At 48.4% G+C, this 27,187-nt stretch overlaps 2 protein-coding genes across 24 annotated transcripts; one reads left to right on the forward strand and one right to left on the reverse strand.

The window, feature by feature from the left end:
• Positions 1 to 609: 609 nt before the first annotated feature.
• Cd4 (Cd4 molecule) lies at positions 610 to 27,130 on the reverse strand. 23 transcript variants are annotated; one of them, XR_015685279.1, is made up of 12 exons: positions 26,995 to 27,130; positions 22,834 to 22,916; positions 19,005 to 19,091; positions 18,712 to 18,876; positions 10,269 to 10,427; positions 8,763 to 8,999; positions 6,599 to 6,934; positions 3,727 to 3,930; positions 3,068 to 3,186; positions 2,706 to 2,773; positions 1,009 to 2,170; positions 610 to 813 (listed from the first exon to the last, which is right to left on the reverse strand). XR_015685279.1 is itself a non-coding variant. In XM_087656018.1 (11 exons), exons 3-11 carry the CDS (start codon positions 19,057 to 19,059, stop codon positions 2,140 to 2,142), a joined length of 1,374 nt encoding a protein of 457 aa, XP_087512144.1. In that variant the 5' UTR covers positions 19,060 to 19,091; positions 22,834 to 22,916; positions 26,995 to 27,130; the 3' UTR covers positions 610 to 2,139.
• LOC148006345 (uncharacterized) lies at positions 9,004 to 10,262 on the forward strand (the record flags this gene model as incomplete). The annotated part of the gene is made up of 1 exon (XM_087659848.1): positions 9,004 to 10,262. A coding segment is annotated over one exon (1,179 nt), but the record flags the coding sequence as incomplete, so codon positions are not given.
• Positions 27,131 to 27,187: the final 57 nt, after the last annotated feature.

The raw sequence follows: 27,187 nt of genomic DNA on the forward strand, positions 1-27,187 counted from the left end.
CGAAGAGGCAGCTGGTGTTGTTAGGGACTGAGGAGCTAGCTGTTCAGGGAGGAGGAAGCGTGTGTCACCGTGTGTCACTGTGTGCATCCTTGTGAGAGCTGTTCTTGGGTAGAGCTCAGAGGAGCCCCGCCTGAAGGCCTACTAGAAGCTAAGGGGGCTTGCGATGCCAGCTGAGACCGATCGTGAAGTTGGAAGGGCTTGCTTGGATCCAAAGAGAAGTGGGCTCTTGGTGCACCTGCACACACCTCTTTCTCTTCTTGGAACGCAAGCATACACTGACGATGGGGGGGACACACAGTTACCACACACGGTTTCTCAGTCCTCTTTCCTCTCCCATACATCACCTTGTAGTCTCTCTGTTAATTACAGAGTTGCACACAATGCTTTGGGGATGTGGAGGTAGGCGATCAGCCTCCAGGGAATTTTCCCTTCTCTGGGCAACTCATCTTCTTCCTGGGCCAGGCCTGGCAACTGCTGTCTGTCTGTCTGTCTGTCTGTCTGTCTGTCTGTCTGTCTGTCTCTCTCTCTCTCTCTCTCTCTCTCTCTCTCTCTCTTTCACACACACACACACACACACACACACACACACACACACACACACACACAGAGTGCATTTTATTTATAGCCTTTATTTTCCTGTCAGCTCAGGAAGCAGGAGTGGGGAGTGGGCAAAAATAAGAAGCGAGCAATGAGGAGAAATGGGGAGGGGATGTTTCTAGAAGACCAGCTGGGAAGAAAATAGGAAAACAGGGAAAGGGGTTGGGAGAGGGAAAGGGGATCCTAAAGCCAGAAATCAGAAAGAGGCAGAGGAGGCTGAGAGTCTGAGAGGAACAGATCAAGACCAGCAGGGCGAGTCCTTAGACCCCTGACCTCCCCGGATGTGTGGGAAGGACGGGAGGTACAGCCACCTGCCACAGTGCTCTCCATGAAGGACCCCGGCACTGCTCACTTCCCAGGCTCTGCACACACTGAGGGGTGGGTCTCTCCCAGCCTCACTCTAAGAGAAGCAGGGTTTTGTCCTTTGGTAAAGGGCCGGACAGCAGTGGTCAAGGAGGATTTGAAACAAGCTCTCCTCCATGCTCTCATGATCTCCGCCTGGGCTATGCTCCTGTGTGTCCTTGGTGCCTAGGACTTGCTCCAGAGCTCTGTGTGGCGGTCATCCCTGTCTCTCACACAGAGGCTCTAGGGATCAGAAGTTCTGGGTTGGTCCCACATCAGCACTTGTTCATTCAACCCACGTTCCATTTTACTAGGGATGATTGGTTCTCTCTGCCATCTTGGCTGTCACTGTCAGCTTGTAAGATTTCACCGTGCGTGTGTGTGTGTGTGTGTGTGTGTGTGTGTGTGTGTGTGTGTGTGTGTGTGGTGTACACATGAGGGTCACCACACGCACATGGGGACGGCTTTCAAGAGTCGATTCTCTACTTCCGCTCTCAAGAATCGAACTCAGGTCACCACACTTGGCAGCAAGAGCTTTCTACTACTGAGCCCATCTTGCTAACCCACATGTAAGGTTTCTGTGAGGGTCAAACACCCAGGACGTTAAACTGGCTTACGAATTAAGATATGCTGTTCCGATATATGGACAGGTGTGTGGCCGTGTGCAGGTGGTCTGGACATGTGTTGTTGAACTGGTCAGAATGTGAGTCTGGTCTTGCCCCCTCAAACAAGAAGCAGACAGCCAGGGAAGCTGAAGCTGACTTCCGCGCCCTCTCAGACTGCATCTGCCCCTGAAAGGATGTGTGATGTGCGTGAGGCCCCCCACTCAGCCTGGTCCCAGAGGTCTCTCCTGAACTGTGCTGTGTGTTTCCAGACACCAGTCCCACCATCCAGGTCAGGTGCCCTTAGATCCAAGCAGACAGCTGGAAAGAAGATCCAGGATGTTAGTCAGAGAAGGGCTGGGCTCTGGCGTAAAGGCAGCTACGGAGGATCAATAAGCTGGCTGGGTGTGCTTGAGTGTCTGAAACACAGCCGAGCGCAAGCTCAGCCAACGGGCTTGGGAACAGAGGCAGAGAAACCGTGGCCAGTTGTGGAAGAGAAAAGCAGGAGGCCAGAGGCACTGTGTGGGCTACATTCATCTGGTCCACAGGCCTGGGTCAGCGACAGGACACAGGCAGGGCTGCAGGTGGGGCCCAGGCCTCATATGAGATTGTGGCTTTTCTGCATCCGGCTGCAAGAGAGAAGAACAAGGGGAGCAGATCCCTTCTCCCAATCCCTTCATAAAAGTTCTGCCCACTTTTCTCCTGCAGCACAGGGGGACCTCAGGGCATCGCTGTAGTCTGCGTACCTCAGGCCCACTGCCCCTTCATCTCCCTCTGCCAGCCCTTTCCCAAGTTCTGTTTCTCACTCTCTCCACCCTTACTCGCACCTCTCATCCTTCTCAATTCCATTTTCTTGTCTCCCTTACCCTTGTCTTCCCTTTCTCCCATCCTCTTTCTCCCCCTCCTACTCCTCAGCCCAGATTCTTACTGGGAGCACTGGTCTCCCATCCTCTTCCCATCTCCCATTCCTCAGCCCAGATCCTTACCGGGAGCACTTATCTCCCATCCTCTCTCTCCCCCTCCTACCCCTCAGCCCGGATACTTGCTGGGAGTACTGGTCTCCCATCCTCTTCCCCCCTCCCATTCCTCAGCCCAGATCCTTACTGGGAGCACTGGTCTCCCATCCTCTCTCTCCCCCTCCTACCCTTCAGCCCCGATCCTTACTGGGAGCACTGGCAAGTCTTCTTCTCACTGAGAAGCCTCTTGATCTGAGACATCCGTGCTGCCTGGCGCTGCCCAGGGACAAGGAGAGCAGTGGTGAGGGTCCTAGTCCTCCAGGAGGGAGGTGCCCCTTGGAGGGGGGAGGGGGGGAAGCTGGCAGAGAAGAAGCATTTACTATGGCTTAAGCCACCTGTCCTGTCAGGTGACAGCTATTCCTTCTGGTGTCTCCCTTCAGATGGGATCAGAGGCGGGCTTTGGTGGGCAGAGAAAGCTAAACCAGAAGCCCGTCGTGGGGTGCTCAGCCTCAAGGACAAGGTTTCACAGTGCTTGAGGATTCAGTGGGCAACTATGGAAGGTTCACTCACCTGTTGGTGCCGGCACCTGACACAGAATAGGATGCAGAGCCCCGTGAAAACCAGAAAGCTGAAGGCGCTCCCCAGCACGACAGCCAGGAACATTGTCTGGTTCAACCCTTTGGATAAAACTGGGAGAAGAGGGAAGGTAGATATTTTGGTTGGGGATCTAGGTCCAGTGGAGGGAAGCCCCGTGTCCATCCCAGACACTGTGAAGAAAGAGAGAAACTCGGTGCCTCCAGCTAGGGACAGACTTACCTGTGGTCCCAGGCCAGAGAAAAGAGCTGAGTGCCAAGGGTTTTGGGGGTTACAGACCAAGGAAGGGATTGTTTTTCTCAGAGAGCTCTAGAGAACTAGAAGCAGGTGCCTGATACCAGGCCCTATGTGTTTGTTTAAGTTTAAGGGGAAGACAAGGAGATGGGTAGCTCTTAGCCAGGAAGGCCTCATCCTAAGCTGTATGGAAGTAGGACTCTGGAGGATGCACGTGGGAACCTAGAACCCAGGGCCTCTCTCCCTCCTCACTTCTATCTTCAGGCCTCTGTACAAAATGCCTCCACGTCAGAGGAGCTAGGGGGCTGAGAGTCTAGGTCAGCATAGCTTGTCCCAGGAAGTTCCACAGTTGAAGAGGCCAACCAAGGCTTAGCGTGAGGCCTTAGAAACTGGATCCTTACCCTGGATCTTGGAGTCCATCTTGACCTCTTCACCTTCACTCAGTAGACATTGCCACACCCCTGCTTCAGGGGCCTGCACTTGAATCACTTTCTCCTGCCTGGAGACCCTGGCCTCCTGATTCTCCTGCTTCAAGATCAGTCTCATCTTGGGTGAGGTAGGTCCCATCACCTCACAGGTCAAAGTGTTGCTGTCGGGCTGAGTCACTGCAGAGGAAAGAGGGGCAGAGACCTGGGTCCTGTTGTTCAGGGTTCCCAGCCTGTACAAGCTGTAAGGAGCGAACCAGATTTACTTCTTGCCTGGCACCATGGCTACTCTGCCAGCCATGGCGATAGCAGAGACACAGGGTGTCCCTGGATAGACTGGCAGTACGGAATGTGTGAATGGATGCCTGAAGTGTTTGCATGGGGCCAGGCAGGTGCTAAGTAGGAAGGGTTAGTCACTGTGATGCGTGCAGTTGAAAGGATGCTGTATTAAAGATACAAATAACTCGTCGAGGTTGATATTACAACCACTACCACGTGCAAAGATTTCGTTCCATATTAAAAAGATGATGGGGCCGGAGAGATGGCTCAGAGCTTACGAGTGTTTGCTGCTGTTCCGGAGGTCCCATACAGCAGCAACTCTAACTGTGACTCTAGCTGCAAGGTGTGTGATGCTCTTTTCTGGCCTCCTCAGTCATAGGCATGAGTGGCATACATTCTCTCTCTCTCTCTCTCTCTCTCTCTCTCTCTCTCTCTCTCTCTCTCACACACACACACACACACGCACACGCACACAAATAAAAAAATCTTAAGGGGCTGGAGATATGGCTTAGTGTTTAAGAGCATTGACTGCTCTTCCCGTGAATCCAGGTTCAACTCCCAGCAACCATCTCGATAGCTCACACCTGTCTATAACTCCACTTCCAGGGCTTCAGACACCCACACGCAGACATAAAATAAGGATAACTTATGTAAAATAAATAAATATTTTTTTAAAGATTTATTCATTTATTATATGTAAGTACACTGTAGCTGTCTTCAGACACACCAGAAGAGGGCATCGGATCTCATTACAGATGGTTGTGAGCCACCATGTGGTTGCTGGAAATTGAACTCAGGACCTCTGGAAGAGCAGTCGGGTGTTCTTTTTTTTTTTTTTTTTTTTTTTTAAAGATTTATTTATTTATTATATATAAGTACACTGTAGCTGTCTTCAGATACACCAGAAGAGGGCATCAGATCTCTTTACAGATGGTTGTGAGCCACCATGTGGTTGCTGGGAATTGAACTCATGACCTCTGGAAGAGCAGTCGGGTGCTCTTAACCGCTGAGCCATCTCTCCAGCCCCAGTCGGCTGTTCTTAACCACTGAGCCATCTCTCCAGCCCAATAAATATTTTTTAAAAAGTGACAGGGGAGAGAGAACAGAAATTGGCGTTGGCGAGGTGGAGGTGGGGTTATCTCCAGAGCATGCCTAAGACCCGGCACAGGGGGAGGTCCAGGGTATCTCTGGGGGTAAAGCTAGCTAGACTAAACTCTAGCTAAAACTTCTAGCTGTGGTGGATATGGCCCCTGAAGCAGTCACTTCCTGTGGCCAGGCAGGACTCCTAGTGGAGGGCTAAGAGCAGCAGCCCTGAAAACTTTTGACCTGAAATGTGTCCTGTCTACAAGATATGCAGGGATGAAGAACAGAGAGAATGGCCAACTAATGACTGGGCCAAATCGAGACCCATCCCACGGGCAAGAACCAATCCCTGACAGAATTAACAATATTCTGCTCTGCTTACAGACAGGAGCCTAGTATGACTGTCCTCTGAGAGGCTCCGCCCAGCAGCCAATGGAAACAGATGCAGAGACCCACAGTCAAACGTTAGATGGAGTCTTATGGAAGAGTTGGGGGAAGGTTTGAGAGACCTGAAAAAGACAGAGAGTCCACGGGAAGGGTAACAGAGTCAACTAACCCAGACCCTTGGTGGCTCCCAGATACTGAACCACCAACCAAAGACAAGGCATGGACTAGACCTAGGCCCCTCTCCCCCGCACATACATAGCAGATGTGCAGCTTGGTTTTCATGGGGGTCCCCCAACAACTGGAGTGGCGGCTGCCCCTGAATCTGTTGCCTGCCTGTGGATCCTGTTCCCCTAACTGGACCACCTTGTCTAGCCTCAGTGGGAGAGGATGTGCCCAGTCCTGCAGTGACTGATGGGTGGGTGGGGGGTAGCCCCAGGGGCTCCCCCTTCTCAGAGGGGAGGAGAGAGGGGGATGATATTAGAATGTAAAGTGAATTAATAATTTTTTAAAATGAGCAAAAAGGTCCACAGTGCCGAACGGGCTTAGCCAGGGTTGCAGAAGGTCAGGCAGAGGAAGAACTAAATCCCGTGTGTTAGTCTCTGTGGAGCCAGTCCCAGGGTGGATTATAGATGTTGGGGAAGAATTGTGAATTCCAGCCTCAATTCAAATCCAGCTCAGGACTGGGTGTTGCCCAGTAATAGAGTTTGTGCACAGCATGAATGAGGCCCTGGTTTCCGTCCCCAGGACAAAATAAATAAATAAATAAACAAACAAACAAACAAATAAATAAAAATCAAAACAAAACTGTCTCAAGATCCAAAGAGTCCTTCATTATTTAGTGAGACAATCAGAGTCAAAGCGTCCCCTTTGCAGACTTGACCAGCCATGGAGAGTCCTAGACCACCCCTTTCACATTTTACCCCGGCTTGCCCCTTTACCTTTTACCCAGGCTTGCCCTTTCACCTTTTACCCAGGCTTGCCCTTTTACCTTTTACCCAGGCTTGCCCTTTCACATTTTACCCAGGCTTGCCCTTTCACCTTTTACCCAGGCTTGCCCTTTCACTTTACCCCGGCTTGCCCTTCTCAGCCCACCCCTTACCTTTCATCACCACCAGGTTCACTTCCTGATACAGTATCCCTCTGTCCAGAGTCAGGGTCAGGTTGCCAGAACCAGCAAACTGAAGGGAGACCTGGGGTATCTGAAGGGTGAGTGGGAGCGTTTCGGACAGCTGGAACTTGGGGTTGCTGGTAGACTTCTGCACAGACACCTTTTGGTTCTTTAGGGAGAAGGTGATCCAGGACTGGGAAGAAGGAGCCTTCTCTGCCTTCCATCTCAACTCTCCCTGCAGGCTTTCCTCTCCAAGGTTGAGTGGGAAGGAGAACTCCGCTGACTCCCCCTCACTCTTATAGGCCGTGATGGATGTGCTCGCAAAGCCTGGAGGTGTGAAATAAGCAGAAATAACTCTGGGTGCAGAGGGAGAGGCAGATGAGGGAGCATATGGCAGGGCAAGCGTTTGGCACAGGGACACAGGGACCATCTATCCACCAAGGTGGTCATTTCTCCCTCCTAGGACCCCTGGAGGCCAGAAGCTATTAGACGTTTGCTTATCCTTCACAAAATAAGAACCAACACTAAAATAAGGCACTGATCTACACTGTCATTCTCTCGATGGTACTGGAAAGTTGCCGTCACAGCATCATCCCCATCTTGGGCATATGAGAGCACAGGATAAGAGATACAGTTGTCACTTGACAGGAAGAGGAATCCTGGTAGTGGGGAGCTAACCAGCTTCCCAGGGCTGCTGAAGTCATGGGTATTGGAGGAGAACCTGTGTCTCAGTCACTGTTCTATTGCTGTGAAGAGACCATGTCCTTGGCAACTCTTATCGAAGAAAGCAATGAACTGTGCCCGTCTTCTAGTTTCGGGGGTTTCATCCATTCTCATCACAGAGGGAAGCATGGTGGCCTACAGGCAGTGCTGGAGCAACAGCTGAGGGACACATCCAGTCGCAAAGGCACAGAGGCAGACAGACCGGGCCTGCTGTGGGCTTTTGAAACCCCAAAGCTCACTCCTAATGACACATCCATTTAAAAGGCCACACCTCCTAATCCTTCTCGAATTGTGCCTCTCCCTGGTGACTAGGCACTCAAATATATGAGCTAATGAGGGCCGTTTTTATTCAAACCATCACAACCTACAACCATCGCTTCACTAAACCAGCATAATCCCTAACAACATTCTAAACGTTTGTCCTTATACCACAGATAGGCGTAGTCCTCACCCCTCATTGAGGAAGCTTCTCTTTGGGACAGATGGAAATGTTTAATTTCCGATCCCTCCTGATACATCTGGAACATAATTCATGCACCCAAGGCTCAGGAATGGTTTCAGAAGATGGCTGGGACCAGAGAAACAAGAGTTTGCTGTGAGATTGTGTCTCCTACGAATGTCAGAAACTATACTCATAAACTCTCATTACCAACACGGCTAATGGACATGCTAATGTGAGAGGGGCAGAACTCCGGAGGTCTCAAGCTTAGACCAAGGCTACAACGACAACAACAACAACAACAATCTTCCAGGAAAAACACACTAATTGGTTATCCAATAAGAAAGGATCAGGTCCGTAAAAACATGTACATACAAGCAACATTATACAGACCAAACAAGTGGCGCACGCGCGCGTGTGTGTGTGTGTGTGTGTGTGTGTGTGTGTGTGTGTGTGTGTGTGAAACAAATAAAAAGATGCCATGAATTTGAAAGGGAGTTGGCTGGGGTACATGGGAGGGTTTAGAGAGAAGAAAAGGAGATGATGTAATTATATTATGATCTCTCCAAAATTAAAATAATAAAGCAGGAGTGAGTGGCTGTGGCAGAGTTGGGACTTGAATCAGTACTACACACAAGGTCTGTGTTCAGTCTCCCACAGGGCTTAGCTCAGGATGTAGAGATGCAGCGACTGGTTTGCTGAAGTCAGTACTCCTGAGCGTATGGACTTGTCCACTACTAGAAGTGAAAGCTGGGGACGAGGACACTAGGACTCCTGTGCTCTCACCTCCTACTTTGCCACACTTCCCTCTTATGTACTTTTTGGTTGCTGTACTGGCACTCCCTAAGCGGGGAGGGCCCTCAGGATGGACCTCAGCTAGAGGAGGGTCTGCAGCCATCCCATCACTCACTTCAAGAGATCCAGGAACCAACAGAAGAGCAGACTGAGGAATTCCTGAGCAGTGAGGAAGCTTCAGAGAGTGTAGCCTCTTACCCAGCACTGAGAGTTTCATGTCAAATGAGTGCTTCTTCTGGTTCAGGGTCACGGTGCAGTTCCAGATGCCACTGTCCTGAATCCTTAGGCTGTGCGTGGAGAAAGCTTTGGAGTCCTTGACAATGTTACTGCTTTTGTGTTTGCACTCTATCGGGGGGTCAGAGACCTTAGGGTTGCTATCCAAGATCAGGGTCAGGCTCTGCCCCTGCAACAGTCTGGTACCCGGATTGAAGGTCACTGTAGAGAAAGCAGAGTACCTGCATCACACACACACACACACACACACACACACACACACACACCTGCACCACACACACCTGTACCACACACACACACACCTGCACCACACACACCTGCACCACACACACCTGCACCACACACACCTGCACCACACACACCTGCATCATACACACCTGCATCGCACACACCTGCACCATACACACACACACCTGCACTGCACACACCTGCATCACACACACCTGCACCACACACACCTGCACCACACACACCTGCATCACACACACCTGCATCGCACACACCTGCACCGCACACACCTGCACCATACACACCTGCAACACACACACCTGCACCACACACACCTGCACCATACACACACACACCTGCACCACACACACCTGCATCGCACACACTTGCATTACACATACCTGCACCGCACACACCTGCACCATACACACCTGCACCACACACACCTGCATCGCACACACTTGCATTACACATACCTGCACCGCACACACCTGCACCACACACACCTGCATCACACACACCTGCATCGCACGCACCTGCACCGCACACACCTGCACCATACACACCTGCAACAAACACACCTGCACCACACACACCTGCACCATACACACACACACCTGCACCACACACACCTGCATCGCACACACTTGCATTACACATACCTGCACCGCACACACCTGCACCACACACACACACACACACACCTGCACCATACACACCTGCACCATACACACCTGCACCATACACACCTGCACCACACACACCTGCACCATACACACCTGCACCATACACACCTGCACCACACACACACACACACACACCTGCACCATACACACCTGCACCATACACACCTGCACCACACACACCTGCACCACACACACCATCCCCAAGGACTAAGGAAGAAAGAACAACCGTGTCTTTCCATCATCCCATCTTTCAACAGTGCCTCCCTCCCCTCCCAACTCCCATCTGCCCACTCCTAGCACAAGGCAGGGAGGGTTCCCTTCTTTCTCCTTCCCTTGCTCTTTGTCTCCTTCCTTCCTTCCTTCCTTCCTTCCTTCAGTTCCTCCCCCTTTTCTTTCCTTCTCTCTTTCTCTTTCTTTGTCCCTCACCCATTAACCACCCAGAGGAACATTCTGACCCACCTGTGGTCTGAAATGTCACCGGTTCAGGTCCTGGTTTTGGTGTGAGAATGGAAGGGAAGAGGGGGAGGCGTCTACATCCCAGGGCCGCCTGACTCACCTCTGAAGACCCACAACTCCACCTCCTCTTTCTTGTTCTCCAGCTCGCAGACATAAGTCTGAGAGTCCTCCATCCTAAGTTTATTGATGATGAGGGGAAATGATCCTCTCTCCCATGCATTTTTTCTGGAATCAAAACGACTATACAGCTCAAGTGAACCTGTGAATAGAAGCCGTACGAAAGAAGTTGAGGTGCCCGGCACCCTGCCAAGATGAGGGCCCACAAGCCTGCTGGTCTGAATTGCCTTCTTCACTTCATTCCCTATCAGGAGCTCCAGACTGATGAGAAGCCCCACCATATCTATTCACATGGTGGGAGCAGTGGCCCAAAGATATCATAAGACACTATGCTGACTTGGAGAGCACCCGCTCTTACTACCAAACACTGCACACCCCATCTCCAGCGATCTTCACAATAATCCCACAGCGCACAGACTGTTTTGCCAACTGTGCAGATATGAACACTGCCGCTCAGGGTTGAAACAATTGCTCAAATTCATACATCTTAGTATTTAGTCCTATGAATTAGAGTTATTAATGTGCCTTCAGAACCAAATACCTGGGCTGGAGAGATGGCTTAGGGGTTAAGAGCACTGACTGCTCTTCCAGAGGTCCTGAGTTCAATTCCCAGCAACCACATGGTGGCTCACGACCATCTGTAATGGGACCCAATGCCCTTTTTTGGTGTAGACAGCTACGGTGTACTCATATACATAAAATAAATAAATCGTTAAAGAAGAAGAAGGAAGAGGAGGAGGAGGAGGACAGGTTTCTCTATGTTGTCCTGGCTGTCCTGGAACTGGCTTTGTAGACCAGGCTGGCCTTAAACTCGGGGCTTCACCTGCCCCTGCCACACCCCCTTTCTACCTTTAAATTTGGACACCTGTAAGAGGTGGAGCTTATAGTTCGGGCCTGGGACGTACACTCTGCAATGCTGTCTCCTGCAGTGTGGGCGCAGGATCTATTCTATCCTTCAGTCCTCCCTCCTCCCTTCCTCACCTCGTTCATGCTGGGGATGGATCCCAAGGCCTCACACATATTAAGGAGGCTGTATGCCTGAACGACACCCTGCCCATGTCTCCTCGCTCTGTCTTACATTCTTTCCCTATTGCTATGATAAAACACCCTGACCATAGCAACCTAAGAGAGGGCGCTTTATGGTTCAAGGGTCCAGTCCATCACGATTCAAACCCAAGGCAACGAGAGTTGAAAGCAGTCGATCATGCTCCATGAACCAGCAGGAGGCAGGGGATGATGGACTGATCCTTGTGCTCAGCTGGGTTTTTGTTTGTTTGGTTTGGCTTTGTTTTTTCCTGTTTGTTTCCACAGTGGGCAGATTCCTCCACCAGAATTTGATCAAGAAAAGTCCTCACAGTCATGTCCAGAGGCTATAAAGTCTCCCAGGAGTCCCATGTGGCCTATCTCCTAGGTGGTTTTCAGGATCCTGTCAATTGATTCCAAGAGGAAATTTCTCCTTTAGCTCTCGGTAGCAGCTCCGTAACTCATTTCTACATTCTCACAACTGATCAGACTTCCTCAGAGTCTCTCTCTCTCTCTCTCTCTCTCTCTCTCTCTCTCTCTCTGTCTCTCTCTCTCTGTGTGTGTCTCCGTCTCTCTCTGTCTCTGTCTCTCTCTGTTTCTGTGTGTGTGTCTCTGTCTCTCTCTCTATCTCTGTCTCTGTCTCTCTCTCTCTCTGTCTCTCTGTCTCTGTCTCTCTGTCTCTCTCTCTGTGTGTGTGTGTCCTACTGTGTGAGGCCCAGGGATCAAGTCCAAACTTGGTGGCAAATGCCCTTACCCGGTGAGGTCTCCCCCACTCTCACCCTTTCTTTCTCTCCTGTTTTACGCCTTTGGTCCCTTGCCTATTCTTTCCTGATCTTAGACAACTGTTTAGTGTTGGCCTAAGTTATCTCCTGCTCTCCTTCCCTAGTTCTACATCTACTCTGAATCCCACTAAACAGCTCTATTATCACTGTAGGTGGGTGTCCCCAGCCCAGCCTTCTGTTCGACTCTAGGTTCGTATATCCAGTAGCCCAAGGAAGAATTCGTTGTGTTCCAATAACACAACGTCCCAGAGTCAACTGTTCAAAGTGACATGTATCACCTCGCTCCTAAAATAAGCCTTCCTGCTTGCCTTTCTTGACTTCTGATGAAGAAAATCATGACGCGAATGCCCAAGATGCCTCGTGATTCGAAAAGGAAATTCAAAAGGTTGTAGTGTATCTAAGAGAATGGGCAAACCTGAGACAAATTGGTTGAGGAGAGCGGTGTTGAGCTAAGTCTTAAAAGACTGAATGGAGAATGCAGCTCAGTGGTAGAGAACTTGACTAGTACACATGCGGTCCTGGGTTCAGTCTCCACCCCATCATCATCAAAAGTGAGTGTGATAGGGTGGGGGTAGGGTGCTAGGATGTCTTAGTAAAGTTGCTTTTCACCTGACCATGCAAACCTAAGTGCAACCCACACAAAGGTGGAAGGAGAGAACTGAGTTCAAAAAGTTGACACACCCTCACTGTCGTGATAACAATTAGTAATTTTTTTCTTTTATGGTTTCACTGCATACCCTCGACTGTCCTAGAACTCGCTCTGTAGTTTGAGGCTGGCCTCTTCCTGACTGCTTGGGTTAAAGGCATGCACCACCACCACCTAGCATAAATAACAATTTTTAAAAGATTTGTTTTTTTTCTTTTATATGTATGAGTGTTTTGCCAGCATGTATGTATATACACAATGTGTGTGGCCGATACCCATGGGAATCAAAAGAGGGTGTCATTTCCCCAGCACAGGTGTCACAGATGGTTGTGAGCCTCTCTATACGAGTGCTGGGAACCAAACCCAGGTTCTCTGCAGGAGGAGAAAGTGCTCTTAGCCACTCAGCTGTGCCTCCAGCCAAATAATAAATAAAATTATCTTTAAGAAGGAAGATATAGGCAGGCTAGGGTGAGCCTCATGGTAGAGCACTTGCCTGTCAGTTTCTAACTTGGCAAGAAAAAAAGTTTTCGTGTGTGTGTGTGTGTGTGTGTGTGTGCACATGAGTGTGTAGGTGCCTGAAGGAGAGCATTATCAGATATTCTACTATGCCACTCTCCTTATTTCTCTGAGACAAGGTTTCTCACTAACCCTGGACTTAGTATGGTGGTGAGCAACCCCCATGATCGTCCCGTCTGCCCTGTACAACGCAGGGGTAGCAGGTGGGTCACAAGTCACACTATTCCAGATTTTCACATGGGTGATGGAGTTTCCAATTGAAGACTTCATGCTGGAAGAGCTCTCACACACTGGCTCCCCGGCCTCAAGAAATAAAAAGGTTTAAGTACAGAAAAATGGATGCAGGGGAAGGTCGTTCAGGAAGGGGGATGACATAAGAAAGTAGCCCAAGGCCAGCTGTCACGAGACATGAGGGCGTGAAGGTTTCCAGCTGGGGTGCTGGGCCACGGTGCAAAGACAGCAGAAGGAGCAGTGGAAGCTCCTAGGCTTGGTCCTACGCAGAGGACGACGCGTGCCAATGCTCGCTTGGGAAGCCAGTACCGCAGCAACAGAAAGAGAGAGACAAGAAGAAAGACAAGGAAGAGAATAGCCAGGCTGCCCTTCCGTGGGACAGGTGCATCTCAGAGAGGATGAAACCAAAAATCAGTGAAGGAGAGGGGCGACTGTAGCTGGGGAGTGGTGAGAGGTGGCAGCCTGGAGCAGAGGGAAGGGGTTGACTTCCACACATCCAGGCAACAAGAGGGTGATGCTGCCATTGTTAAAGATCAAGAAGTGAGAGGAGGTGGGCAGCTCAATAGGTGAAGAGCCTGCTGCCAAACCAGGAGGACCTGAGTTCAGATCCCCTACGGCCATGTAAAGCCAACTGTGCAGATGCAAGCCCATGCACATGTCCTGCACCACGAGTGGTGGAAACAGGTAGATCCTGGAGCTATTCAGCAGAGCATCTAACAGAAGCATTGAACGTCAGGTTCAGTGAGAAACCCTGCCTCGAAGGTAAAGCAAAGATGGGGGTGGAGGGATGACTTAGGGATTAAGAGCACTGGCTGGGAGTTGGGGATTTAGCTCAGTAGTAGAGCGCTTGCCTAGGAAGCACAAGGCCCTGGGTTCGGTCCCCAGCTCCAAAAAAAAAAAAAAAAAAAAAAAAAAAAAGAGCACTGGCTGCCCCTCCAGCGGACTTGGGTTCAATTCCCAACACCCACATGGCAGCTCACACTTGTTTGTAACTCTACTTCCAGGGGACCTTACAGAACACCAATGCACATAAAATAAATAAATTAATTAGTTAATTAAAAAGCAAAAAACAGGGGTTGGGGATTTAGCTCAGCGGTAGAGCACTTGCCTAGCAAGCGCAAGGCCCTGGGTTTGGTGCGGTCCCCAGCTCCGAAAAAAAAGAAAAACGAAAAAAAAAAAAAAAAAGCAGAGAACAATAGAGGAAGACATCGAACATTGACCTTTGGTCTCTACTCAGACACACAGGGTGAGCATATCTGCGTGCCCACACACACACACACACAACCAGGAAGTTAAAAAGGGAATTGTTTCTACGGAACAAAAGCATTAACAAAAAAGATTAGAAATTTTTAGAAAGTTTTTTAATCTCACAGGTAAGAGAAATAAATACAAATTAAAAAACACTGACATAAATGAGGAAGAGAAGGAGGAAGAGGAGGAGGAGGAGGGGAGGAGAAGGAGGAAGAAGAGGAGGAGGAAGAGGAGGCAAAGTTAAGAAGGTGGATCAGTGGGTAAACTGCTTGCCACAAACTCATGAGAGAGGCAGAGACGACAACGTGTAGAAACCCATGGGCCAGCTTTCCTGGCACACACAGTGACAAACATCATGAGACCCTGCCTCAAATAAAGTGGAAAGTGAGGACCAACACACGAGGTGACCTCTGACCTCTATGTTTGTGTGGCATGTGGCTTGCTCCTGCACTCACAAACAAATGCACACCCATGTTTAAATAAAACATTCAATGGTGGCCATGATGCTGGGGGCAGAAGCACTCAGTCACGTCGACGAGAGTTAGTGTAAACTGCCTTCTAGAATCCAATGTGTGCCCACTAGGAATGTGCTCACTCAGTTGACAGGATGTCTGCTTAGAATGCACGAAATCTTAACTTTGACACCTCCCACCCCCGCACCATGCTTATAATTCTCAGACAAAAGAGAATCGGGAGTTCTAGTTCCTTTCTGCTGCATACTGAGTTCAAGGCCAGCCTAGGCTATAGCCTGTTTCAGATGTACCTCAGCTGGTAGAGTGCTTTCACAGCATGCTGTACAAGGACCTGAGTTTGATTCTCAACTACACACATGGCCACACAGACGACAGTGTGTTCATACATGTCTGCAATACCTGTGCTTGGAAGGTATGAGAAACAGAAGGGTCAGAAGTTCAAGTTCATCTTCAGCTACACGGTTGAACTTGAGGCCAGCCTGCTACGGGAGATCCCGTGTCTGAATAAGTAAATATAGTTTATCAGCCTTTTCTTTATAAAACTTTATGTTTGAAATCATTGTCTTAGCTGGGTGTGGCTTCGATCGTTTTGGGGGCAGAGGCAGGCAGATATTTATGAGTTCAAGGATAGCCTGCTCTAAGTAGCAAACACTAGGATAACCAGGGCCACGAAGAGAGACCCTGTCTTAAAAACAACAGCGACAATAATGAAATGACCTCAAGGCTGGTATGATGGCTCAGCGAATAAAAGTGCTTCCACAGAAGCCTGACTACCTGAGTTCAATCCCAAAAGTTGTCCTCTGACCATGAACACGTGCACACTGACTCTCACACATCTGCATATACAAACACACAAACACACACACATACATACACACACACATACTAAATATGATGATGATGATGATGACAAAAACATTTTAAAAAGAATGATTTTTAAATGCAAACCAAAGCTACAGAAATCATATTTATCTGGGTGTGGTGGTACATTTCTGCAATCTCAGCATTTGGAAGGCTGTGCAGGAACATCACAAGTTCAAGGCCAGCCTAACCTACATAAAGAGGTGGAGGCTGTTTGGGCTTTATGGTGAGACCTTATCTTGAAATAAAAATCATAATTAAAATATTGTTAAATATTATGCTATGTCAGGTAAAACAGTAATTTTTATTCCCAGCAGCATGAAGAATGGTGGCTCATGCCTGTAACGCCACCATGTGAGAGACTGAGGCAGATGGATTACTGTAGGTTCAAAGATAGCTTGGGCTACCCAGTGAGACCTTGTCTCATTCGAACCACCATGTTAGAGGACATTACTTGGGGCTGGGGAGATGAAGCCTCAGTTAGTGTCAGCAAGCAGGCATTCTGCTGGCCTGCCCTCCCTGCCCTGCCCTAGCAATGGCTTGTGTCACCACCTGCCACCCCCACCAGGTGTGGCATGCCTATAAAAAGCCACCTCTCTCTCCCTGCCCCCACCTCCTTCTCATGTTCTCCACCAGTCTCTGTCCCCCTTTTGGCCCTTCTCTGTCCACCCTTCTTTGCTCTTATGGCTCTGTTCCCATCTGTCTGTCTGTCCGCCTGTCTGTCTGTCTCTCTGCATGTCTATTTGTCTGCTTCTACTCCTTCCCCGGTAAACCCCTTTTATACCAGACCTGTTGTATGGTGTTACTCAGGGGCATACCTTGGCATGGTACCCCCTCACCCTACTCTATTTCATAACAGGAGCCTTGACTTCTCTATCTGAAGACCCAGGCTCAGTCCCAGCATGCACAGTGGCTCACTGTAGACTATCTGGGGGTCTGGTTCCAGTAGATGCCACATTCTCTTTCATCCTCCTCAATCAGCAGGCACAGCATGGTGCACAGACATGCATGCCGGCAAAACACCCATAATGTAAAATAATAAAATACATTTTAACTTTAAGGGTATTTGCAAAATGTGTTCGAGGACACAAAATTATCCTCTGGTGTTCCTACAAAACTGCAAAGAGCCTAAATGCCCAACAAGATGGGATCAGTCAAGTAAATCATAGTATAGGTGAATAAGGAATTAAGTAGTTTCTGAAAAGAAATGAACTAGGACTACGTGCCAATTTTGGATAAATAAATATACTTAAAATTTTTTTACTACATTTGTTGGTTTATTTAGAGAGTGTGTGAGCATTCTCACTTGCACATGCCATAGAGCACACATGGGGGTCAGAGGATAAGCTGGGCCTGACCACATGGGTCCTAGAACAAGAGTCAGGTTGTTGGACTTGGTGGCAGGTGCCTTTAATCTGCTTCACCATCTCACCAGCCCAAGCATATGTATTAACACACATAGGAATATAGACTCATCTTTCAAATATATATATCTAGGGGCTGGAGAGATGGCTCAGTGGTTAAGAGCACTGACTGTTCTTCCAGAGGTCCTGAGTTCAAATCCCAGCAACCACATGGTGACTCACAACCATCTGTAATGAGATCTGATGCCCTCTCCTGGTGTGTCTGAAGACAGCTCCAGTGTACTCATAAGTAAATCTTTTAAAAAAATTTAAAATATATATCTAGATATCAAGCAGGATCTGATTGTCTAGAACAAAGCGTTCTAGTGGAGGCCAGCACCCCAGGCCCTCCAAAGAGGCATGAAATCTTAGGGTTGGGCCTCAGACGCTCCTCTGGGAAGACTAGAGGCTGGACTGGAGCTGTGCTTCTCAAACTTCAACCATTCAAAGACATTGCACATAGTTTAACCAAATCTCTCTACTTTACACAGCATCTTAGAATGTGTTTGTTTTCAAGAGTAAATTTATTTGTGAGACAGGCTTGATGTACGACCTTAGAACATATCACTTTTTTGCCTTAGCCTCCTAATGCTAAGAGGACATGTGTGGTGTGGGGTGTGTGTGTGTGTGTGTGTGTGTGTGTGTGTGTGTGTGTAGGCTGTTTGTTTGTTTGTTTGTTTGTTTGTTTTTTAAGACAGGTTTCTCTGCATAGCTCTGGCTGTCATAGAACTCACTCTATAGAATAGGCTGGTCTCAAACTCACAGAGATCCTCCTATCTCTGCCTCCTCCTGAGTGTTGGGATTAAAGATATGCTCCACCACCACCTGACTTTGTTTTGTTTTTGTTTATTTGTTTGATTTTTTGCTGGGAAATCAAACCAGAGCCCTTACATGTTCCAGGCAAGCACTCTATATCACGAACTGTTGCTTTTAACAGGAGTAAACACAGTATCATATCATCTTTACGGTCTGTAGTAATAACACTCTTGAAATCATATACTTTGTGTGATAACTTTTGCAATGTCCATTAAAGTCATAAATATTAAAAGACTAAAATGAAGATTCTTGAAGCCGTGTGTCATCACCAGTTAGAAAGGGGGGATCCCGGGGGAGAGGGCCACTGAGATTGTGAGGAGCCTCGCCATCACGACACTCTGGATTTCTAGGAACAGGTTTTCCAACTGCAAGTTCATTCAACTCACTGTTTTCCTCCCTGGGTTAGGGGGACAGGGAATCTTACCTTTAATCAATAACTTGTTCTTATATCCCAGAATTGTCTTTTGGTCAGAGGACTTCCACGCGAAGGATGCACTCCTCCTCGAGGTACTTTCACAGGGCAGTTCTGCTGAACCCCCTTCCTTCCCCAGCACCACGGTCTTTCCTTGGGTGACAACTAGGAGTTTTGCTGCACAGAAAAGAAGGTCATGTTTCAGATGTGAACAGCTGTCTCCTTCTGCGTCCCACCCTTTGTGGTTTCCCATTCGCCCCTCCTCCCGCACCATCTGCCACTGGTCCCCAAGTCAGAGAACTCACACAGCTGCAGGAGCAGCAGCGGCAGCAAGTGCCTGAAAGAGAAGCCTCGGCACATGGTGGCCTGCTTGAGCGGATGGGGATCTGAGTCTGCAAAAATAGCAAGGGCGGAGGAAGATAGAAATCGTTAGTCTTCAGGTATTTCTTGGACCTGGGGCACACAAGAGCTCTCTCTCTTCTCGGGACCTTTATAACCAACCCAGAGGACCTCATTTGCACACACTTAAGTGGACGCCCTACAGTGATGCACCAGAAAGTTCCATGCCAAATTGAGGCTGGGATGTTGGTAGCCGAAGACAGTTTTAACATTCTGAGCGGTAGCAGCAGCATAATTCCCAGCAACTGCATGGTGGTCACAACCGTCTGTAATGGGATCCGATGCCCTCTACTGGTGTGTCTGAGGACAGCGACAGTGTACTCAAGTACATAGAATAAATAAAAAGAAATATCTAATTTTGAACCGGAGAGATGGTCAGTAGATAAAATGTTTACCATGCAAATGTGTGGTCTAGAGTTTGGACCTCCAGACTTCACTGAAAAGCCAGCCAGACACTTGTAATCCCAGCATTTTGGGAGGCAGAAATATGGAACCCGTGGAGCAAGCTGGCATGGATACACACACACACACACACACACACACACACACACACACACACAAATATGCTAATTCAAACATATATACTCACTTGCATTCAGATCTAGTTTTGAGAGTCAATATTGTGAGTAGGTTTGGTGCTTTGTTAATTATTTGAAGCTTTGGACAAGTGGTTCATTAGAGAAACTATTAGACTCTGTATAGAGAAACAGCTCTTTTTAGTTTAGATTTCAGCTATCGTTAGACTTAGATTTAAAAGTATAATCACGAACTGGAACAATGGCTCAGCCCTTAAGAGGACTAGCTGCTCTTCCAGAGGATCTGGGTTCAGTTCTTAGCACTTAATGGCGGCTTGTCTGGAACTAAGTCCCAGGGCACTAGGTATGCATATAGTGTGCAGACCCACATGGAGAAAAAACATCCTTACACATAAAATAAATAAACAAAAAATTAAAGTATAAGCATAGTCTAACAACATTTCATGTAAACAAAAATTATATATATGCATACATACATATATGCATATATATACACATACACACAAACACACACATATAACACAAACTCACAAGTATACATGCACACACAAACACACATATACATACACACACAAACTCACAAACATACATACACACAAATACACACATATACACACATATACATACACACACAAACTCACACGATACATACATATATACATACACACACAAACACAGACACATACACACACACAAACTGACACGCATACATATACACATAGATACACACAAATACACACATATACACACATATACATACACACACAAACTCACACGATACATACATATATACATACACACACAAACACAGACACATACACACACACAAACTGACACGCATACATATACACATAGATACACACAAACACGCACATACATACACACACAAACACACATACACATACACACATACAAACACAGACACACACATGTTTAGGTCTAGGTTCAGAAACTTTGATAAACCATTTTCAGATAGCTTTATTTCACCTCTAAACCATATCACCTTTACTGATATTGTAATTTTTTTGTTTCTTTGCTTTTCCCCAGCCATGGACCTATAACCTAGAGAGTCCCACACACCAGATACATGTTCTATTACTGAGCCACACTCCTAGCCCTGATAACTGTAATTTTCAAATATTTAATGTTAGGTTTACAGATGGACCTTGCACCAAGGCTGCACAGTTGCCTTGTTTATTCATTTCATGCTGGCATAGATGCAACCCCCTTGCACCTTCTAGACAAGCATTCTACCTGGACCCCTAGCCTTTTATTCAGGTTTTGATACATCTCTCGCTTGCTTGCCAAAAGCAGGCCAGCACCGAGACGGAGCGCAATTGAAAGCTGTGGTTCCTGTCAACCTTAAACCTCTGAACCTGTACAACACTGGACCCAGTTGTGGGTGGGCACAACTGTGGGGAGCTCGTAAGGCCACAGCCCCACCTCTCCCTGAGGAACTGTGGGCAGCGGGCAGCTGCTGGAAGAGGGACAGTCATGGTTTTCAGTGGCAAAGCCACTGGTGTCTTTCCCGTGCAGTGAATCACTCCATACTCATGATGCCCTAGTTAAACTGGATGGGTCACAAAAGAACAAAACCAAACAAGACGTAAAAGTGGAAGCAGGGCTTGCTGGGAAGGGGAGGGTAGTTGACAAATTGGGAGAAAGAGAAGATGGTGGGAGTAATCAGAACACTTTATACAGGTTTACAAAATTGTCTAAAAATAACATTTTTAAGAAGGAAAGAGAAAATCATCAAACTGAAAGCAAAACATGTCTCTTACTGAAGTGGGGGGGGACTTGTTACTCGTTCAACTTTTCTGCCTTGTTTACATATTCATTTACGTATCTATAAATCTGTTTGTCTATTCATTTATCAAATGTTACACTTGTGTGGAGGTCAGAAGACAACTTGTGGGAGTCTGTCCTCTCCTTCCACCATTTTGAGGCTCACGGATCTAGTCAGATGGTTTGGCTCTGTGGCACGAACCTTTACCAGCTAAACCATCTCACCAGCCAGGTATATTTACTTCTGATAAAATTTCTTATTGAGACAGAACTCGGGACCCCACACTCTAGACAAGTGCTCTACCACTAAGTGTCTGTGGCGATGGTGGCAATGTTTTAATATACATTTTTTTCAAAATTATTAAAAGTGGGTTCGGGAGCACCAAGTGTGTAGCGGTTTGAGTTGTGGTGGGGCATACAGATAATCCCTGCACAGAAGGTAGAAAGAGACAGGAAGTCGGGAGTTCAAGGCCATCCTCAGCAAGCAGACAGGAGAGGGGGAAGGACCATCCTTAGTCCCTTGCTGGCTGAGGTGTGTGGATGTGCAGAAGTGCTAATAACAAACACAGCACAGGGAACTGATAGAGGAAGGTATTTGGGGCCTGACAATAAATTCTAACAGGCAAGCTAGGAGAGTTGAGATTGGTTCTGGTGATAAGTAGAGTCCCTGTTGTTTACACACGCACATGCACACACCTTGCACATGCACACCCAAGCACACATGTACACACACACACACACACACACACACACACACACACACACACACACATACTGCAACCCAGCAGTCCACGCTCAGTCCAAGCAGGCCTCAGGGAAGTGACTGTTATGGGTGAGTCTCAGCAGGGATCTGGTCCAGAGCTGGTGAGGCGAGATATTCATGAAGAGTTTTTTGTTGTTCTTTCTCCCAAGCCTGATTTTTCTGTCCCCTTGGCTAACCCTTGCTGTGTTGCTCTGTAGCAATCTGCCCTTTCTGAACTCAGTCAGCTCCCTGATGGCGCTCTCTTGGCCATGTCCCCTCTGTCACCTTAAGAGAGGGTGATTCACAGACTCCCTTTCCCCTAGCCTGAACTCCACAAGGAGAGGGATGACAGTCTCAGGCTGGCACCAGTGGAAGTGGATAAAGTGCCTGTTTAACTTAAGCCAAAGGCAAGTAACTCACTGGGGTGTCCTTCTATACGCAGGGCATTAATTCTGTTCCCTAAATGGGTCAGTGAACACCGAGGACATAGCTCGGGGTACAGAGTTTGCTTTGCGTGCCCTGGGTTCCATCTTCAGTACTACAAAAATGTAGCTTCAAGGAAAGAAGGGGGAGGGGGAGAGAGGCACCCTGAGAAGGAAAGCCAGCACTAAGGGTATACTCACACCCAGCCTGGCCTGGATGGAGCCAAGACACCCCCACCATGCAACTTACTCTAGGACCAAATTCCACCAAGGGAGTTGGCTGCTACTGGCTGTGTCCTTTAGGCTTCCTGGTCCTCTAGTGACCACTTGGTGCTGCCAATGAGAAATGTCAAAAGGAGAGGGGAGTGTCTGAGCCAGAGACTGGAGCGTCTCTCTACTCTCTATCCATCCTCTGGGTGCGTTTGATGCCGAGAGCTGTATGTCCACCCTCCCTCTGTCCTGCCCCATTATAACTGTTGCCTGTTGGTCCTTGTCCACAACTTAGGCTCTGCCTGGCTTCTTGAAACATTTTTTTTTTTTTGCCTTTTTAAACACTTCACCGTTGTTGCTAGTGTCTGTGGCCCTCAACGTACAGGTTGGTCTCCTTAGCCCTGTCCCTTACACTGTAATTACTTCCTTTCTACACAATCCCTTGAAGTCAGGTCATGGTCATGACACCTGCGGTTTTATCCACTGGGCCATTTGGATCCCAAACACATAGTTCTTGATGGGGACATAGCACCCAGAGGAGGTGTGGGGCATTTGTTCTGACAATATGGCTTGGGGGAAGCTAAGAAATAGCTCTGTCCAGTTCCTCCACTGACTCAAAGGAGAATCTTCCAGAACCTAAAACACAAAGATGTTTCAAATGTCTAGAAAGATGATAGAGGATAGATAGATAGATAGATAGATAGATAGATAGATAGATAGATAGATAGATAGATAGATAGCCAAAAGAGAGGTTTTGGGAGATGAGTCTAGTCATTGTAGTCATGGAGGGGGTACAAATTGGCACGGGTTAGGGTACAGTTGGCTTGGGTTAGGGTTTGCAGAGCATTTAAGGAGAGGGTTTGGGGTGGCAAGAGCTGAAGCCTAGCCCCAAAAAGGCTTCCTACTGTCCCTACCCTAGATGGAGAACTTTGGTGAGCAGGCGTGTCGGTCCAGTGAGTACAAGTTACAAAGAAACCAAATCCCTTTTGGGCTCTTCCTCCTTGGGGTCTAGGTTCTGGTTGCTCTGGTACAGATGCTGGGGGAATGAGGGCTCTTCCTGGCTCTTCCCCAGTTGGTAGACACTTTCTCTCCCTCACTCCACAACCCTGGCGACTGTCTCCAGCTCCTGGCACCGCACCAATGCACCCTGGGAACTGGCTCCGTGGAGGACGCTGTGGGTTTCCAGCCACAGCCTGCTTTGGTGCTTCAGGTTTCCGCCGCTACCCCAGAGAACTGGCCTTTGATTCCCACATCCTCAGCCTCCCCAGAGGCGCTGTACCTCACAGAACATAAGAGCAGCATCCTGTACGCACCCCTGGGAAAAGACGCAAGAGCTGACTGGCTGCAAGGTTCCCCTCCCCCGCCTCAGGTCTGCGTTTCTCAATCTGTTTCTCCATGCTTCTGCTTCAGCTCCTTGGGTGCCTTTCTCTGAGCTGCAGCCTTTACTGCTCTCTTCCCCTTGGAGTGCCCCCTATCTCTTCTTCCTCTTCTTTCCCCTCCTCAGACACCATAAAAATCTCTGGTTCCTTCTACCCTGTAAACAAGCTGCCTAGCTTCCGGCAGGCCAGTAGCAAGTCTTCCAGGAGCTTTGATCTGACAGGAAGCTGCAGAATATAGGCTGGACCCGAGGGGATGATGTGAGAGGGATTGGCTGCAGAGAGGGTGCGGGGCAGGGGGGACGACACAGTGGACCAAGAAGGTGGACATGTTTTCTAGACAAACAAAACAAAACAAGACAACAACAAAAAACAAATAACAACAACAGCAAAAACCAACCACAGAGGCCTCGAGGGAAGACAGGAGCGAAGGAGAAAGAGACTCAGAAAAAGGTCAGCAAAGCCACAGCCACCTTTCACAGGATCCATTACCACACAAAAAGCACAGGGCCTGTCAGAAATGACAGGGGAGAGGCATAGAAATGAAGGGATTGTGGAAGGCAAGATGCATGCAGAGAACACAACACCAAAGGAACACAGAGAGAGACCACACAAGGGATGTTACCGAGTGACAATACATACCACACACCTTTCAAGATGCTTGGGGTTCCTGCCACCCTCACAGGGCCCCCAGAGATGGGAGAGGAGGGCACAGCTCCAGCACAGCCCCACCACAACGACAGCCTGTGGTCCTGAAGGCGTTTTCATCTTCTCCTCATGGTCCCCAGTCAGCCCACTCTAGCCCAGTTGTGGGCTGTGCCCCCTCACCACACACCCTTCCTCTGCTGACTAGCTTTGTATAAACTTCCTAGAGATGTGACCCTCTAAGCGACCCTTGTGGTTCAGTGGCTGCAACCTCTGCCACCCTCTCCTCTGCCTCAGATGCCCACGCGCAAAGGGTGGGTGGCAGTGGGTGGGGGGTCTGTACCCCCTGCTGCTCTTGTCTCTGAAAGCACTGAACATGCACGCCCTACAGATGCTCGTATACACATCCTCCCCTCCATCATAACATTTCCCATCTCCATCCAAGGTATTTAACCCAACAAATGTTTACTACGTGTCTAAGACATGCCAGACATGGCCACCCAACTCCCAACCACTGCCTCTTCACCACTGTGGTCAAGAGCAAGACCCAAGGCCACTTCGAGCCTCTGCCTAGTATGGTTGATTGTGGGGGAAGATTTTGCACTTAGAGGCAGGCCTCTTCTATGAGGGCCTCCGGTTGAAAGGGAAAACTGGTTCTGAGTATCTGGCTCCTCAGGGGATCTTTCATTAGCGGGGCGGCCATTTTGTATCAACCTTCAGAATCTCAGATAGCACCAGAAATGGTCAGAACATGAAACAGCACTGGTCTCTGTCATCAGGTTCTCCCGGCCTTGCTTACGACATTAAATAAATAAAATAAATAAATAAAGTTCCCTACAAGACCAGGACATTCCTCTATTCCACTCAATAGAGTTTTTGAATTATCAAGACGGAACCTTTCTATTATGAAGAATCAGACTGAACCTCAGGAAACCACTCTCCGGGAACAAGTCTATGAACTGAAGGACATCATCCATGGGTACAACAGGACTTCAAGACCATGTGGCTGTAGGAGAGGAGAAAGGTCTGAGGGTCTGAAGTCAGGGGGCCAGAGTTGAACAGCTCACCCTGTCTTGAGAAATAGAGTTCTACCTTATGCCCACTTTGTACCAAGACCACTGGGGTCTGTAGCCAAGACGAATTCTCTTAGAATTAATTATTCTAACGAGAGAGAGAGAGAGAGAGAGAGAGAGAGAGAGAGAGAGAGAAAGAGAGAGAGAGAGAGAGAGGAGAGTATCCCTTTACAGCAATTCATAGATAAGAGGTCAGTTTTAACATTTTCTGATAAATTACCTTCCCCATCTCCTAACTCAGGGTAACTAAAACAGAGTCAGTCCCCTTAGAACATTTCAAAAACCCTAAGTATCAGTCCAGATGTAGCAGCATGTGCCTCCATCCCAGCTACCAGGAAAGCTGAGGTAAAAGGATCACCTGAGCCCAGGATATTGAGACCAGCCCAGGCAACACAGTGAGACCTCAGAAACAAAACACAACAAACCAAGATCCTAAAAGTCCACAGAAGATAACAAGAGGTCCACAGCTCACGTGAACACAGAAGAAACTGAGCGAGGCCAAAAACGGACCATGTGGCTTGCATTGCTCTTAAGTGTATGATCCTTGGTGTTTTGCAAAGTAGTTTTTGTTTTTTGTTTTTTGTTTTTTGTTTTTTTTTTTTTTAAATGGCATGTAGTCCACCTTTTTACTCTGCTTTTTATTTGTTTTTCTTGTGTTCACGGTTTCTTTTTTCATTTCTTAGTGTCTCCACCATTCTCAATATCTGTTCCTTCTTTCTGATTTTCTGTCCTTTGCTTAAATACTTCTGCATTTTCTCTCTCCCCGGCTTCACCCTTCCCACCGTCTCCCAGCTGCCTTTTCTAGCTCCCAGCCATCACCCCTCTGACTTTGCATTCTAGCTGGGGTGCGTCGAGGGGACACCTACTGCTCTGAGCACTAAACTATGCTTGGCGGGCAGTGACTGGCAAAGATGAGCAATGCTTACTGCCGAGCCTTTCGAACCTCATGATTCCAGTGGGAGGTCACTGTCCATGACCTGTTCTAAGAGGAGTATGGGAGAACTCCAGGCCACAACTGGGAACAGAGAACCGCATCCAGAACATTCCAGCACATCGGCTGCCCCTTCCAGCTCCTCGAAAGAACGAAGTTGAACACGTCCCTCTTACCTCTGGCCAGTCCTTCCTTCTTCGCTCTGCTTCTTGCACAGGTGTGTCTATAGGAGGGCTCGAGGCCTTGCAGACAGGTGCCTAGTGAAGAAGACAGTCTTGCTATGTCTTCACAGATGTTCGTAAATGAAAAGACAGGAAGCCTGGTGGCGAGGCTCCTCTACACAGCGGCGGACGTGAGCCAGCCCTCAGG

This window comes from Rattus norvegicus, chromosome 4 (assembly GCF_021556685.1).
Source record: "Rattus norvegicus strain SHRSP/BbbUtx chromosome 4, alternate assembly SHRSP_T2T, whole genome shotgun sequence".
NCBI lineage: Eukaryota > Metazoa > Chordata > Mammalia > Rodentia > Muridae > Rattus > Rattus norvegicus.

Coding starts and splice junctions, on each gene's coding strand:
- Cd4 (XM_087656018.1), bottom strand. CDS start 19,059: ATGTGCCGAGGCTTCTCTTTCAGGCACTTGCTGCCGCTGCTGCTCCTG. Junction 9,000..10,268: donor GGAGTTGTGGGTCTTCAGAG/GTGAGTCAGGCG, acceptor CTTTCTCTACAG/TGACCTTCAATCCGGGTACC. Junction 2,774..3,067: donor TCAGGTGCCGGCACCAACAG/GTGAGTGAACCT, acceptor GTCCCTGGGCAG/CGCCAGGCAGCACGGATGTC.